Consider the following 15266-nt stretch of genomic DNA (forward strand, 5'->3'; position numbering starts at 1 on the left):
CGCTCTGATCGCGCCGGCGCGATCACCGACTCGAGAGGGTTTAAACTAGCCTGGCTCTGCCCTCCTACGTACTTCCGCTCAATTTGGATTTTGCTTCTGTACTAGGTCTGGGAGCTAGGCTCTGAAGTCGGTTTCCAGAAACAATTTTTTTGTAGGTCCAATCAGCGAACAGAGGGAGTGGCTGAGAACGATGACGTTAATGTTGTACACTTGTTTGAGTAGTTCAGTAATGGCGGCGGAGAAAGATGCGAGCGAAGCTATTCTGCGGTTGTGGCAACGCTGCCGAATATAGGTTAAAACCGGAGCAAGAACATTCCTTGCTGAGTTTTGTTGGTGGCCATGATGTTGTGGCCCTCCTCCCCACGGGGTTCCGGAAAAGTTAGATTTTCCAGCTAGGCAGCTAGCTCCGTTACAGTAGTGGTGAAGGAGTTGGCTAAGGCAAACGCTTGCGATTGGTTATGGCCAATCAGAGTGGCTCTGGGTGGATCCAATAGTTTTAAACTTCAACAGAGGACCCGCCTTCAAGGAAGTTAACGTTTGTCAATCGAGAGATCCCAGACCCTCTGTACAAATGAAATGTACGAGGGTCTGGTTAGGACCAGGCTAGCTTTAAACATGAGTGCGCTAGATCCGCCTCCCTTACCTGTGGGACGGCCCCATAGTCTTTTTTGTTACACCTCCCCATGTGTTTTTTATGTAAGAAAGAATGTTAGTGGCCACTGTCTGAGCATAAAAAGTTATTTTATTGTATGATACCATTATTTAACAATGTACTTTCAACCAACATTGTCAGAAGTGTCACTCATGAACCTAAAGGTTTTCTATAACTGTACGTGCCTCAAACAAAACAAAAGTAAGCTGTATTGTTTCAGTGGAACCTTAACTTATTTTCAACCACTACTATTTGCATTGAGCTCTATCACAAAGGCTTATTCTTGAAGAATTAGAAATCGATGCCCCTGTTCCGATGTTGTTTAGGAGCTTGAGATGGCCCTCTTTTGCCTCTGGACGAGGGTCCTGCTTTAGTCTAAAAAATAAAATATTAAGAAATCAAACAAAAACAGCATGAAACCAAAATAAAACCTACATGAACATAATTTGATTAGGCTCAAAATCAATTAATATTAGTAAATTATGTTAACTTAATCACTTTGTCTTTCTAGAAAACCTTTTAACACCTACCATTTAATCTCTAAGAAAAGTTTAACACCTACCATTTTTTTGCTGATATGCCTGCACCACTCTGGTGCAATGACGATGGGCTGTGGGTAAGTCTCGTTGAGGGACACATGTGCAGCTAACAGGGCATCACTGCTGAGGACCCAGAGTGTGTGGACGTCTCTGTTCTTGATACCTTGAAGCTCTGGAACCCACAGTCTCACATAATCTCCCTAAGGATACAGACACACATTATTGGGTGTGCACACGCCTTTGGCGAGCACAACCATTGTTCTCTCACATATATATGTATTTATTTGTTATTGTTTTTTTTCCCACCCTTAAGGATCTGTCAATATTTGGACTACATAGACAACGTAGGTGTCAAAAGTTTCGTATTGGTAGTGTGGTTGAGTTGCTTGTATTTTTATTTACGTTCCCTTGCACGGTTTAGGCTGAACTTGTGTCGACAAAGGGTACTCGGTGGTGCCAACATCACAGCGTCAGCACACGTTAGCAACGACGCATGGATACAACGTGCATAGATGTGCTGTTGCACAGCGAGTATCGTGCCGTAGTGTGCTAGCAGCATCATATTTAAGCAAATTAAGACTTGCATGTCCCTTAAGTAATGTCACATTAAATAATGTAATTCTACACTTAATCTCTTAGTATTTTGAGTTGTAATTGAGCAGCAAAAAAAAAATGCTTTTAAATCTATGTAAACTTTATAAATAATACGTATACATTTTAATATAAAATATACTGAAATATCAGTTGTACAACTGTCATCAAAAAACTGACCCCTCTGCAACCGAAGCACACACTACAATTTCCCCAGAAATTGTACCCTCTCTAGTTTTAGCTATTACTTGACCAAAGTATAATTATAAGAAATATATAATAATTTAGTGCTATACTGTCAATGTGATCTTTAGGATGGAAAAAGGACAGAATTAAAAGTATATTTGTAATATGTTGGGCTGGAGCTATGATGATTGATATGATTTACAGTTTTTTACACTGTGTATCAGATGATTGGGAGGAAGGATTGTTTTCCTCAAGAAAGCTTGCTCTACATTTCCCTTTTATCCTATACCCAGTCCTAGCTGAAAAGAAACATCCCATTGTCATCCCACCACCGTACTCTGGAATAGGAATGGTGTTCTTCTTGTCAGGTATACTGTACCTTACTGATACTTACAGTATGACATGCTTAATTTATGTGTAGTATAATGTGTATTGTATTGGTAGATACATTGCAGAGTAATGTCTGGACACCACCAAACGTACATAAGGGTCATAATCAAGCCCTTGTTTAATCATGTTGAATTTCCTGTTCTCTCGTGGATCATTTCCTATCCCAGCACTGTACAGCCAGTTGCCATAGTTGCTACACATGTCATGGTCCACCTAAAAAATACAATTCAAAAAGTATGTCAGAGAACCTCATCTTGACCACTACATTAAGTCTGTCCACTGTGGTGGTTGAACGATACACCATACACAGACACATTATATTTACTACATCTGGATAAAATACACCCCAAGATTCCTTTGAATTGAGGTATTTGACCCTAGTCTGACACTTACCAAGAGGTATTCAAACCACTCAGCCCCCATCCTCCAGTCCAGACCCAGGTCTTTAGTGAGGAAGCTGGCTACGTTCTGGCGTCCTCTATTGGACATGAACCCTGTCATGGCAAGCTCCCTCATGTTGGCATCCACAAAAGGCACACCCGTGCAGCCCTCTGTGGTGTCAAAGAATACAATTTCTAATTCATACAGAAACAGTAGAGTGGTAACACTACTTTACCATATATCCACAATAAATGTACATATTTTAAAAATATTTGGTCATAAAAACATTATTTCAGTTATTTGTCTTGAGTCTAAATGTTGACATCATAATGAGCAAATATTTGAGTGAAAGCTACAACCTTTCCATGCATTGAACAACTTCATGTCCTTCTTCCAAGGAACAGACTTTTCTTGAAGGCCTGGACATATAAATTATGAAGTTAGAAATTACACATTCATATTCACTTGAAAAAAAAAAAAAAAAGATTTCTTGCCTTTAACATCAAACAGTTTGCATCCATATTTGGCTCCAACAAACTTGAAATAGTCTCTCCAGAGCAGTTCAAAGATCACCCTGTGTTAAAAAATGGTCAAAGATATCATTGCATATACAGTGCCCTCCAAAAGTATTGGAACAGTGAGGCCAATTCCTTTATTTTTGCTGTAGACTGAAAACATTTGGGCTTGACATCAAACGATGAATGTGAAACCAGAGATCAACGTTTCAGCTTTTATTTCCAGGTATTTACATCAGGATCTGATGCACAAATTAGAAAATATCACCTTTTTGTTCGAACCCACCCATTTGTCACGTGAGCAAAAGTATTGGAACATGTGACTGACAGGTGTGTTTTGTTGCCCAGGTGTGTCCTATTACATACATTATTCAATCAATAAATACCACTGAATGTCTACACTCAGGTTCAGATTGGGTAAGATAGGTTTTGTCTATGCAGACTGTATTCAGAGGTGAAAACAACATGAAAACCAGAGCGCTGTCTTTGGGTGAAAAACAAGCAATTGTGAGTCTTAGAGAAGATGGAAAATCAATCAGAGCCATTGCAGAAACATTGGCCATAGCCAGTACAACCATTTGGAATGTCCTGAAGAAGAAGAAAACTACTGGTGTACTAAGTAACAGACGTCGAACAGGTAGACCAAGGAAAACATCAGCAGTTGATGACAGAAACATTGTGAGAGCTGTAAAGAAAGACCCTAAAACAACAGTTAGTGAGATCAGCAACAACCTCCAGATGGCAGGAGTGAAGGTATCACTATCTACTGTTCGCAGAAGACTTCATGAACAAAAGTACAAGGGCTACACCAGAAGATGCAAACCACTCATTAGCAAGAAGAATAGGAAGGCCAGGCTGGAATTTGCCAAAAAGTACAGAGATGAACCTCAAAAATTCTGGGACAAAGTTTTATGGACTGATGAGACAAAGATTAACTTTTACCAAAGTGATGGAAAGGCTAAAGTTTGGAGAAAGAAAGGAACTGCTCATGATCCCAAACACACAAGCTCATCTGTGAAACACGGTGGAGGTAATGTCATGGCTTGGGCTTGCATGGCTTCTTCTGGGACGGGCTCATTAATCTTCATTGAGGATGTAACACATGATGGCAGCAGCAAAATGAACTCGGAAGTCTACAGAAACATTTTGTCAGCCAATTTAAGGAAAGATGCAACCAAACTGATTGGCAGAGCCTTCATCATGCAGCAAGATAACGACCCAAAACACACTGCCAAAACAACAAAGGAGTTCATCAGGGGCAAGAAATGGAAGGTATTAGACTGGCCAAGTCAATCTCCAGACTTAAACCCTATAGAGCATGCATTTTACCTGCTTAAGAGGAGACTGAAGGGAGGAACCCCACAAAACAAACAACAACTGAAAGAGGCTGCAGTGAAAGCCTGGGAAAGCATCAAAAAGGAAGAATGCAAAAGTTTGGTGACGTCAATGGGTCACAGACTTGCTGCAGTTATTGAAAGCAAAGGATTTGCAACTAAATATTAAGTCTTATTCACTTAAATATGTTTTAAGTATATCTGTTCCAATACTTTTGATCACATGACAAATGGGTGGATTCAAACAAAATGTGATATTTTCTTAGTTGTGCATCAGATCCTGATGTAAATACCTGGAAATAAAAGCTGAAACGTTGATCTCTGGTCTCACGTTCATTATTTGATGTCAAGCCCAAATGTTTTCAGTCTACAGCAAAAATAAAGGAATTCGCCTCACTGTTCCAATACTTTTGGAGGGCACTGTAACCATGTGAAAGGTGTCTTAAATGATTTAATTCATTATTGAAAAACACCATTCCTTCATCATTCACAATTCAGAAACACCATTATGGAACCATATCTGTCATTGATGTCTGTACTGTGCATGCTGTGTTATTTATCATTGAATGTATGGTGATATGTTTTAACCATCCTGTGAATTTCCACATTTATGGACATTAAAGTAGAATTGAAAAGTGTTGAAATATACTTAATACAATTTAATATAATTTGTTTGTCTTTAAAAAGTTTTAATATTATCAAAAGGAGGGTTGATTTTTAGAATGGGCAGCAAGTTTCCAATGATTATCTCGAGAACCGGGCACTCTGAAAAATATCCTATTTTGCAGGTGTCGTTTTTATAATCCAACGGAGTGCAGTTCCGCGATTGACGATGTTTGGGTAAGCATTTAGACATTTCCTAAAAATAATTCCCTGACAGTTTAGCTCACTTTGCTCTCAACTCTCAGCCTTGTTGAGTTCACTGAGTTGACTGCACTAAGCTAGCTCTCACGAGCCGAAACAATATGGATATAGCGAGCCAAAAACAGGCACAGGAATAATATTATTTGTCAGTGCAATACAGAAAATCCAAGACTATTTTACAGATGAATTACTGGCTAACTAAGAAAAAAATAAGATTTAGAGTGGATGGATTATTTCACTAGGTATAGCTGGAAGGTTATAAGCTACAATTAGTTTGCAGTGCTGAATGCCAGCATAACATTGAATCAGCTGCTTAAAAGGGTTTATTTATGGTTGAAATGCTGGCTAGCTAACAGAATGACAATATAAAGCCTCCTTGGTCGGTTTCTTCAGGCATGGATATAGCAATCCACAAACAAGCATACGACAAGAACAATGTTTGTACGAATTTAGTCTCCTCGGTCAGTTGTCGTGTCTTATTTATATAATTGCAATAAACGATATTATTCCACACATGTCAATTGTAATTTTCTGTCACAATTTTATGCCACTTATTACGCCCATTCCAGCTCCAGCTGCAGTTGTTGTTTACAGGTTGAAAAACTGGGTGGGATAGTAATGTATTGCTAGGTGAGATGTTAGGTTAGTTGCCTCTTTTCGTTTCCACTGTTTTTAAACAAAGTCGACATACCGGCTCGTTCACGTTAATTGGCTCTCATCTCATTCAGCTTTAAGACAAAATGTTCCTACATCGGAGCTGAAGATTGCGGCTTTGAAACCAAGTCAATTTTTACTTGTTCTTCCTAACTAGCTGTAGATGTCATGAAACAGAACACTTTATAAAAGTGAGTTCACGCCTTCTCTTCACCTGTCGGTGTCCGCTCTGTGTGTGTGGAGACGCTAGTCCCGCCTACGCTTTTGACACAGAAATCAGACAAGATGACTGAGGCAGCGGGATCGACTAAAATGTTGGTGACATTCGTTCTTATGTAAAAATGTATATAATCATAATTTTTTATTATAAAAATGATCAGTTGCAATATATCGCGGCACCAAAAATTATTGCGCTCATTTACATGTACCGTGCGATAAGTCACTCAACAGGCCTAGTGGAGGTTGAACAAGTACTTCAGAGATGACAGAGAATTTCAATTGTGAGAAATATAGGTACCAAAGCCACTGAGAAGAACTGTTATCACCAGCTCCATCACAGCCACTGCACTATCTATAATTGGGGTGTGTTTGCCGTCGGCGAGCACAAACCATTGTTATCTTACATATATTTATTTATTATTGTGAGAATGCTGTTAAGCATTCTCATTATTGTTTTTCTGTTTCTCTTTATCATTATTGTTGTTGGAATGCTGCTTCAGCATTCCAAGTATGTTCTTTGAATCTTTATTCAACTTATTGTTGGAATGCTGCTTCAGCATTTAAAGTATTGTTCTTTGAATCTTTATTCAACTTATTATTATTTATCTTCTATTTCTTCCGTGGCACCATTCAGCGCCTTCAAATCTTCAGCTATTAACCGTTCAACTATCAAAATTCAGCAGTTTCAGGCCATGGGGGCTATGACTTTTCAGCTTTGTACCTCTTATGCTTGAATTAATATAAATAAATATTCATAATATTTTTAACATGGTTTTCCAATGGAGTTTTCTTTCAAATCCTTTCAAACTTCTTAAAACTTCTTCAACTTCCAAATCCTTCTTCTTCCTCGATCTTTCAGCTAGAGCAGGAGTGGCCAACCCTGGTCCTCGAGAGCCTCAGTCCTGCATGTTTTAGATGTTTCCCTGCTCCAGCACACCTGATTCAAATAAACGGTCATTCTCAGGCTTGGATAACGACCATTCATTTTAATCAGGTGTGCTGGAGCAGGGAAACATCTAAAACATGCAGGACTGAGGCTCTCGAGGACCAGGGTTTGCCACCCCTGAGCTAGAGCCACCATTTAAACTTTAAAACGTTGACAAAACCCTAAACTATTTTTACATAATTCAGCTTTTTGATATCTATTCAACTTTTTTCAATATCACTGATTATGTTTCATGACTTTTTCAAACCGTTTCTGAGATTTACATGGGTGTTTACGAGAAAGCCTAGAGTTCAGACTGAATCGCTTAGAGTGGAGGGGAGCTTCGGATGTCTTTGAAAATATATTTCTAGTTTGCCAGCATGCCACAATATTCACTGTTCATGCTTCGTTTTTGGATCAATAGATAGCAAATTTTGTACTGGTCTTAACCAGTTGTCTGTGGAATCCAAAAGACTTACACATTTGTTAAGAGCCCCACGAAAGCGAAACAAAGTCCAACTCTCGCCCCATAGAGTCCAATGCAAATCTGGGGACAAATTCGCCAGAAAAGGCAAAAACAACCAGATTTAGAAACTGCCAGTAGAGTCGTATTTCTGACCGCACAGACATATAAAGGACATCTCTAGTTTCGCAGTCTTGGGTCTCGGAAAATATCATTATTTTTTGGATTGGACGTCTAGGTTAACGCGTCTAGGTTTTGCGTCTAGGTTAACTTGTTTGAGGTGTGGATTCTAGCTAAATTTATGTTATTCTCTGCCCTAAGAACGTTAGCAGCCATAGCTGCACCATCACCGTGGCAACCACACAAACACGCGCCAGTCTCTTACACAGGTGATTGGTATTAGCTGATTAGTGGAGACACAAGACAAGCTATTCAGTCAACTCGTCTCATTAAAAGACTAAGAGCACCACAACACAACTACTACCACTACCGATACTGCTATATCTTATACCACACTACAACTACTAATTCTGCAGATGCTGCTAATATCTCTTTTACTAACTACTATGCTAATGGTAGGCTACTGTTCTGTTACCACTGAGTTTATTGTACTTGGTTATTTTCTTACTGTACTTTTGTGCCTTTATTTGGGCGTGGTTCCTTTAAGATTTCTGGTTCTGAGAGAGAAATGTATGTCACGTGATATCGACAGGAAATAATCGCGTAACGTAGGTTAGTAAGTTAAAAAAGGCCCTGCAGAGCCCAGCGCTCTTTGATGTTCATGTTGGTCCTGCATTTTTTGTACTTGTCTCGCGTCTGTTGTGTCATCTTAGGTATGTATTGGTGATTTAACAATACTTACTGTTGTATAGCTTTATTTGTAACAACGTTACGTTTCTTAAGTTTGTTGTTATAAGTCTGTCACTATCTGCATTTACGATCTGCGTTGCTAGCGAGGGCATTCACGAACGCACAAATGCTAATTGTGTATCCTTGTATGTTTCAGTTTCACTCTTTCCTTCATCGTAAATAAACCCATGGACAAGGAGTAAACTGTCTTCGGAGTCTTTATGTTAGGAAGAGTTTATCTGGCTGTCAAGTTATATACTGGACATGTATCGAGGACAGCACAGTGAAAATAAGCCTTTTTACCAGGCAAGAGCACGCAAAAGCAGGCCGACAGATAGCAATACTAGCATTGTCACATGCAGCCAGTAACAACTATCTGATTATCAGTATGTGGAGAGACACACCACCAGACTGCGTCATGGAGACAAAATCATCATTGTTAAAAACACGCTCTCATACTTCATGTTCTTCAGTAAGATCAAGTGCATCGTCAACTGGGTCAGCGGCGGCTAAGGCGAGAGGGAGAGCAGAAGCAGCAAAAGCACGGCTTGCCTTCTCCGAAGAGGAAGTGCATTTAAAGCTTCAAAAGGCCAATCTGGAGGCATCTATGGAAATTCTTAGGCAAAAGAAGGAGACAGCAGCAGCTATCGCAGAAGCCGAAGCGCTTGAAGCTGCCGTTGCTGAAGACACTGAGAAGCATAGTTGCAGGCTAAGTTTAAATACCGCCCCCTTGGACACCACACAACGCACTGAACAATATCTTATTGATCAAACCAAAGAAGTAGGGTCAGAATTCCAGTTGTGTGATCCTACAAAAACGGAACAAAACCCAAGCTACAACGTGTCAGCTTCATATCTTAAACCTGAAGCCAAACCTTTTATGTCAAGCCGAACCAATACAGTTGCCCAACTACCTCACATTGCCTCAAAACAGCCATACATCTGTAAAAATGAAGAGGCTCCAGAGTCATGTGGAATCAGGTTTGAGGACAACAATGCTTCTCCCGTGCAACATTTTAGACTGCATAATAACGGTGGCCACCCTACTTCTCAGCCCTACCTCAGGACCCCAAACTTGAATAATAGCAGTTCAAATCTAAATGACTTTGTGAGATATCTTGCTCGTCGCGAGCTTGTGGCTACAGGATTACTTCAGTTTAATGACAAACCACAGAACTACAGAGCCTGGAAGCGATCTTTTCAGTCTGCAACTAACGATTTAAATCTGACACCAAGTGAAGAGATGGATCTCCTGCTGAAGTGGCTTGGCAAGGAATCAGCAGAGCGTGTTGAACAGATAAGGGCAATACATATTAATCAACCACAAGCAGGACTGGCTATGACATGGGAGAGGCTTGATCACACTTATGGCTCAATGGAAGTGATAGAAGATGCCTTGTTCAAACGAATCGATACCTTTCCGAAAATAGCGAACAGAGACTATCCTAAACTGACAAAGTTGAGCGACCTACTACTGGAGCTTCAGTCTGCTAAGGATGAAGGAGACTTGCTTGGCCTTGCCTTCTTAGATACGGCGAGAGGGGCCAATCCAATAGTACAGAAGCTACCGTTTCGTCTGCAAGAAAAGTGGGCGTCCGTTGGCGCAGCCTTCAAACGACAAAACCATGTTCCCTATCCTCCCTTTACTTACTTTGTAAACTTTGTTAGTCAGGAGGCTAGAATTGGGAACGATCCAAGCTTTAGCTTTGTCTCTCACATAGACTCTGCTCATAGATTTGAAAAGACAGATTGGAAGTCCAGCAAGCAACGAGAAGTCTCTGTACACAAGACAGAAGCGTTTTCCAGAGTACCTATTGGTACTGAAGAGCTCTCAAAGGAATCTGACGACTGTGAAAAACTGTGTCCCATTCATAGGAAACCACACCCACTTCGTAAATGCCGTGCGTTTCGGGAAAGGCCCATCGAAGCTCGCAAGTCAATTCTTAAAGAGAACAATGTGTGCTTCAAGTGCTGCTCTTCACAGTCACACATAGCAAAGTACTGTAAGGATAAAGTCCAATGTTCTGAGTGTGACAGTGAAAAACACCATACAGCGCTCCACCCTGGACCCGCACCCTGGCTAGGACAGGTAAACGATGCATCCGAGCACGGCGGGGAGAGGGAGGAAAGACCGCCTCGATTTCAAGTTAACAGCACATGCACGGGAGTCTGTGGGGAAGATCAGACAGATCGATCTTGCTCCAAAATATGTCTTGTGAAAGTCTTTCCAGCTGGTCACAGAAACAAAGCAGTGAAACTCTATGCAATCTTGGACGAGCAAAGCAACAGGTCGCTGGTTTGTTCACAGTTCTTCGAAGTGTTTAGTGACCAAAGTCCAAGTGCTCCTTATACATTGAGAACATGCGCAGGAGTAAAAGAAACAGTTGGAAGAAGGGCCAGTGGCTACGAAATAGAGTCTCTGGATGGAACCGTCCACATTCCATTACCAAGCCTTATAGAACGTAACGACATCCCTAATAACAGAGATGAGATCCCAACTCCGGATGTGGCACGCAGTCACCCACACCTAAAGTCCGTGGCACACCTCATCCCAGAACAGGACCCACAAGCCCCAATCATGCTTATCTTAGGTCGGGACATTATAAGAGTTCACAAGGTCCGTAAACAGGTGAATGGCTCACATAACCTACCCTACGCACAGAAGTTAGATTTGGGATGGGTCGTTGTAGGCAACGTGTGTCTGGGAAACGTCCACAAACCGCTGACGATCAAAACCTTCCATACAAACATCATCGAGTCAAAACGCCCGACTCTCTTCCAGCCATGTCCTAATGTCTTCCATGTTAAGGAAAAATACGGAGACATCCAACTAACTAAAGACTCCCCAACAGATTCTTTGAATGAATCTGTCTGTGATGTGGACCACCTGGGATGTACTGTGTTTAAGCAAACCAAAGAAGACAATCAGGTGGCTCCTTCGATTCAGGATACTTCCTTCATGCAAATAATGGACAAAGGTCTACAAAGAGATTCAAACCACAGTTGGGTAGCGCCATTACCCTTTAAGAGTCCTCGCCAGTGCCTTCCCAACAACAGGCCTCAAGCACTGAAACGTCTTATGTCCCTTAACTGGGCCCGATCTGAACAACACACTACTGGGAGTACTGATCCGCTTCAGGAAAGAAGCCATTGCTTTCTCAGCGGACATAGAACAGATCTTGACCTTGAGGCAGATGCATTACCAATGCAGCGTAGTCTTGGACTCAATTGGAATCTACATACCGACTGTTTCCTTTTCAGTGTCTGTGATGCGATAAAACCTTTCACCCGACGAGGTGTCTTATCTACAATCAACAGTCTCTATGATCCTCTTGGATTTGTAGCACCTGTCACAATTCAAGGGAAATCTATTCTAAGACAACTCACTATCGAGAACGGCGACTGGGATGCTCGACTCCCGCAAGAAATGGAAGAAGCTTGGACAACATGGAGAGATTCTTTGGCAGAGCTGTCCAATCTGTCCATCTCCAGACCCTATACGGAAACCTCACCATCAGCAGCTGTCAGAAGAGAATTGTGTGTCTTTTCTGATGCATCAACCAAAGCTATCGCCGCAGTTGCGTATCTAAAAGTGACTGATGCTGCAGGGAACAATCACATTGGGTTTGTAATGGGGAAAGCCAAACTTACCCCTCGCCCAGAACACACAGTGCCAAGACTGGAACTTTGCGCAGCAGTACTTGCCAGTGTGTAACTTGCAGGCGGCTCAGAGCTCCACTCAGCATCCAGAAGATGGCCAGCCTTCCAGCAGATCGTCTCACAACAGACCCCCCATTTACCAATGTTGGACTAGACGTATTTGGCCCTTGGAGTGTCTCCTCACGTCGGACAAGAGGAGGACTTTCACAAAGCAAAAGGTGGGCTGTTATATTTACATGTATGAGCATACGAGCTGTTCATATTGAAGTGATAGAGTCCCTTGACACATCCAGCTTCATCAATGCCCTTAGACGTTTCCTAGCTGTACGTGGACCTGTTAAACACATTCGATTAGACCGGGGCACGAACTTTGTTGGTGCGTGCAAGGATTTGAAGATACCTTCCAATATTAACAGCAAAACTGTGAAGACGTATCTGTCGGATAGAGGTTGCAGTTGGACTTTTAATCCTCCTCACGCTTCCCATTGTGGCGGAACATGGGAACGTATGATTGGTCTAGCAAGAAGAATTCTTGATTCCATGTTCCTTCAGCTGAAGGATAAACTTACCCATGAAGTGCTGGTGACTTTCATGGCGGAGGTAGCAGCCATTATCAATGCCAGGCCTCTTGTTCCCGTGACAACCGATCCTGATGAGTCGTTTATACTCACCCCAGCAGTTCTTCTCACACAAAAGGTGAACTTCGTTGCTGCTCCTCCAGGCGAGTTTGGAGTAACAGACCTCTACAAGTCTCAGTGGCGCCAAGTTCAACACCTTTCCAACACCTTCTGGGACAGATGGCGAAAGCAATTCCTACCTCTCTTACAGACACGGAGGAAATGGCAATCTGTCCAACCAGACGTCAAACCAGGAAGTGTGGTTCTCCTCAAAAACAGTCAAGTACCACGAAATGAATGGCCTCTTGGACTGGTAACACAGACTTTCCCTAGCCAAGACGGGAAAGTACGTCAAGTCGAGGTCAAGGTTATCAAACCAGGAGGTTCTTCATTGTTTCTTAGACCTATAATAGAGATAGTGGTTCTACTCTCCTCAGATTCCACAGTAAAGGGATGAAGTAGTTGGGTGATGTGTAGCACATCAGGCGGAGAGTGTTCTGTTACCACTGAGTTTATTGTACTTGGTTATTTTCTTACTGTACTTTTGTGCCTTTATTTGGGCGTGGTTCCTTTAAGATTTCTGGTTCTGAGAGAGAAATGTATGTCACGTGATATCGACAGGAAATAATCGCGTAACGTAGGTTAGTAAGTTAAAAAAAGGCCCTGCAGAGCCCAGCGCTCTTTGATGTTCATGTTGGTCCTGCATTTTTTGTACTTGTCTCGCGTCTGTTGTGGCATCTTAGGTATGTATTGGTGATTTAACAATACTTACTGTTTTATAGCTTTATTTGTAACAACGTTACGTTTCTTAAGTTTGTTGTTATAAGTCTGTCACTATCTGCATTTACGATCTGCGTTGCTAGCGAGGGCATTCACGAACGCACAAATGCTAATTGTGTATCCTTGTATGTTTCAGTTTCACTCTTTCCTTCATCGTAAATAAACCCATGGACAAGGAGTAAACTGTCTTCGGAGTCTTTATGTTAGGAAGAGTTTATCTGGCTGTCAAGTTATATACTGGACATGTATCGAGGACAGCACAGCTACTGTTTTGTTCTACTACACCACCGAGTGCGTTCACTTGACTATGAGAAACCCGATAGCCATTGTCGGTTTATGCCAATAATATTATTGCTCCGTTTACATGTGTAATTAGTTGTACGATTACTCAAACACGTCCCACTTAGCTTTGTTAGCTTATACCACACTACAACTACTAATTCTGCAGATGCTGCTAATATCTCTTTTACTAACTACTATGCTACTGGTAGGCTACTGTTTTGTTCTACTACACCACCGAGTGCGTTCACTTGACTATGAGAAACCCGATAGCCATTTTCGGTTTATGCCAATAATATTATTGCTCCGTTTACATGTGTAATTAGTTGTACGATTACTCAAACACGTCTACATTATTCTTTTTATTAATCGTTGTATGCTCCACGGACAAAACTTGCACCATCATCCTTCTGCAACAAAGTGTCGCCATGTCTTCCTGTCGGCCCTACTGTTGTATGTTTTATTCAATCAACACATTGAATCCTACTAAGCCGAGTAAACGCACTCAATGATAGGCTACATCTGCTACTGATATTACTATCCCAACTAATTTCAGCTGTTAATAAAACTATAATATTCTTGTTACAACTAGCTAGCCTACTTCTTCTTCTGTTTAACAGTCCAACTCAGTTTCTCCTGCATTGTAGGCTATTTAAGCTCTTAGCTTTGTTGATGCAGTTAAGCTTCCACACTGCCTCTTGAAATTCAACTATTTCTTTGATTACTTCACAACGTTCAAAAATATTCTTTCGCATTGTATTTAAGCACTTAGCTTTGTTAGATGATACAGTTCAGCTTCCACACTCCCTCTTTTGTGTGAATCATACATTTAAAAAATTGATTTCAGCTTGCGGGTATTTTCTCATTTCTGTATTTTTAGCCATTTAAAAAAAGTAATTTCAGATTTCAGCATTCCAACGCATTTTCAGCAGGAAATGCATGTTCTAGTTCCAACTTCTTAGTTCTTCCGCCGTTTTTTGGCCTTTAACTAGTCCTGCATACTTTCACCGATTCCTACAATTTTTGTATCAAAACGTTCAGCTCTTTCAGGAGATGATGGCTATGACTTCTGGTATTTCTCACTTTTATACTTTTTAAAGAATTAAGGTTTTTGTGCAAATTATTCTCCCATTAAAAGTAATGGTAAATCATTTCAGATCATTAAAAAGCTTCCTCCTCTTTCAAACTTAACTACTTCAGCATACTTTCAGCTAGAGACACCATTCAACCTTTAAAATGTTCACAAGACATTCAGCTATTCCCAAATGATTCAGCTTTTTCAAATATTCAGCCAATTTTGTATGTAACTACTAAAGAGCTCACATTTACAGATTTTCAGCTTTGAGCCTTAAAGCGAGAGCAGCCTTT

General features: G+C 41.0%; 2 protein-coding genes across 8 annotated transcripts in view; one reads left to right on the plus strand and one right to left on the minus strand.

Moving 5' to 3' along the window:
* Window positions 1-724: 724 nt before the first annotated feature.
* Window positions 725-15266, minus strand: part of cry-dash (cryptochrome DASH) — an 86825-nt gene continuing 72283 nt past the window's right edge. Inside the window, exons 9-14 of the mRNA XM_047023631.1 lie at window positions 3234-3313; window positions 3099-3158; window positions 2752-2909; window positions 2452-2571; window positions 1215-1391; window positions 725-1027 (exon numbers count right to left, since the gene is read on the minus strand). Of these exons, the coding sequence (XP_046879587.1) occupies window positions 944-1027; window positions 1215-1391; window positions 2452-2571; window positions 2752-2909; window positions 3099-3158; window positions 3234-3313 (679 nt within the window). The 3' untranslated portion in view covers window positions 725-943. The remainder of the gene's footprint in view (window positions 1028-1214; window positions 1392-2451; window positions 2572-2751; window positions 2910-3098; window positions 3159-3233; window positions 3314-15266) is intronic.
* The window catches only part of LOC124470004, a 121433-nt gene continuing 115104 nt past the window's right edge, over window positions 8938-15266 (plus strand). For 6 of the 7 annotated variants that reach the window (XM_047023623.1, XM_047023630.1, XM_047023624.1 and 3 more), the window contains exon 1: window positions 8938-13582. In XM_047023623.1, the coding sequence (XP_046879579.1) occupies window positions 8951-12277 (3327 nt within the window). In that variant the 5' untranslated portion in view covers window positions 8938-8950 and the 3' untranslated portion in view covers window positions 12278-13582. Of the gene's footprint in view, window positions 13583-13755; window positions 13952-15266 lie in introns of those variants that run through there. The other variant, XM_047023629.1, reaches the window with a different exon arrangement.

The sequence above is a fragment of the Hypomesus transpacificus genome, chromosome 8 (assembly GCF_021917145.1).
Source record: "Hypomesus transpacificus isolate Combined female chromosome 8, fHypTra1, whole genome shotgun sequence".
NCBI lineage: Eukaryota > Metazoa > Chordata > Actinopteri > Osmeriformes > Osmeridae > Hypomesus > Hypomesus transpacificus.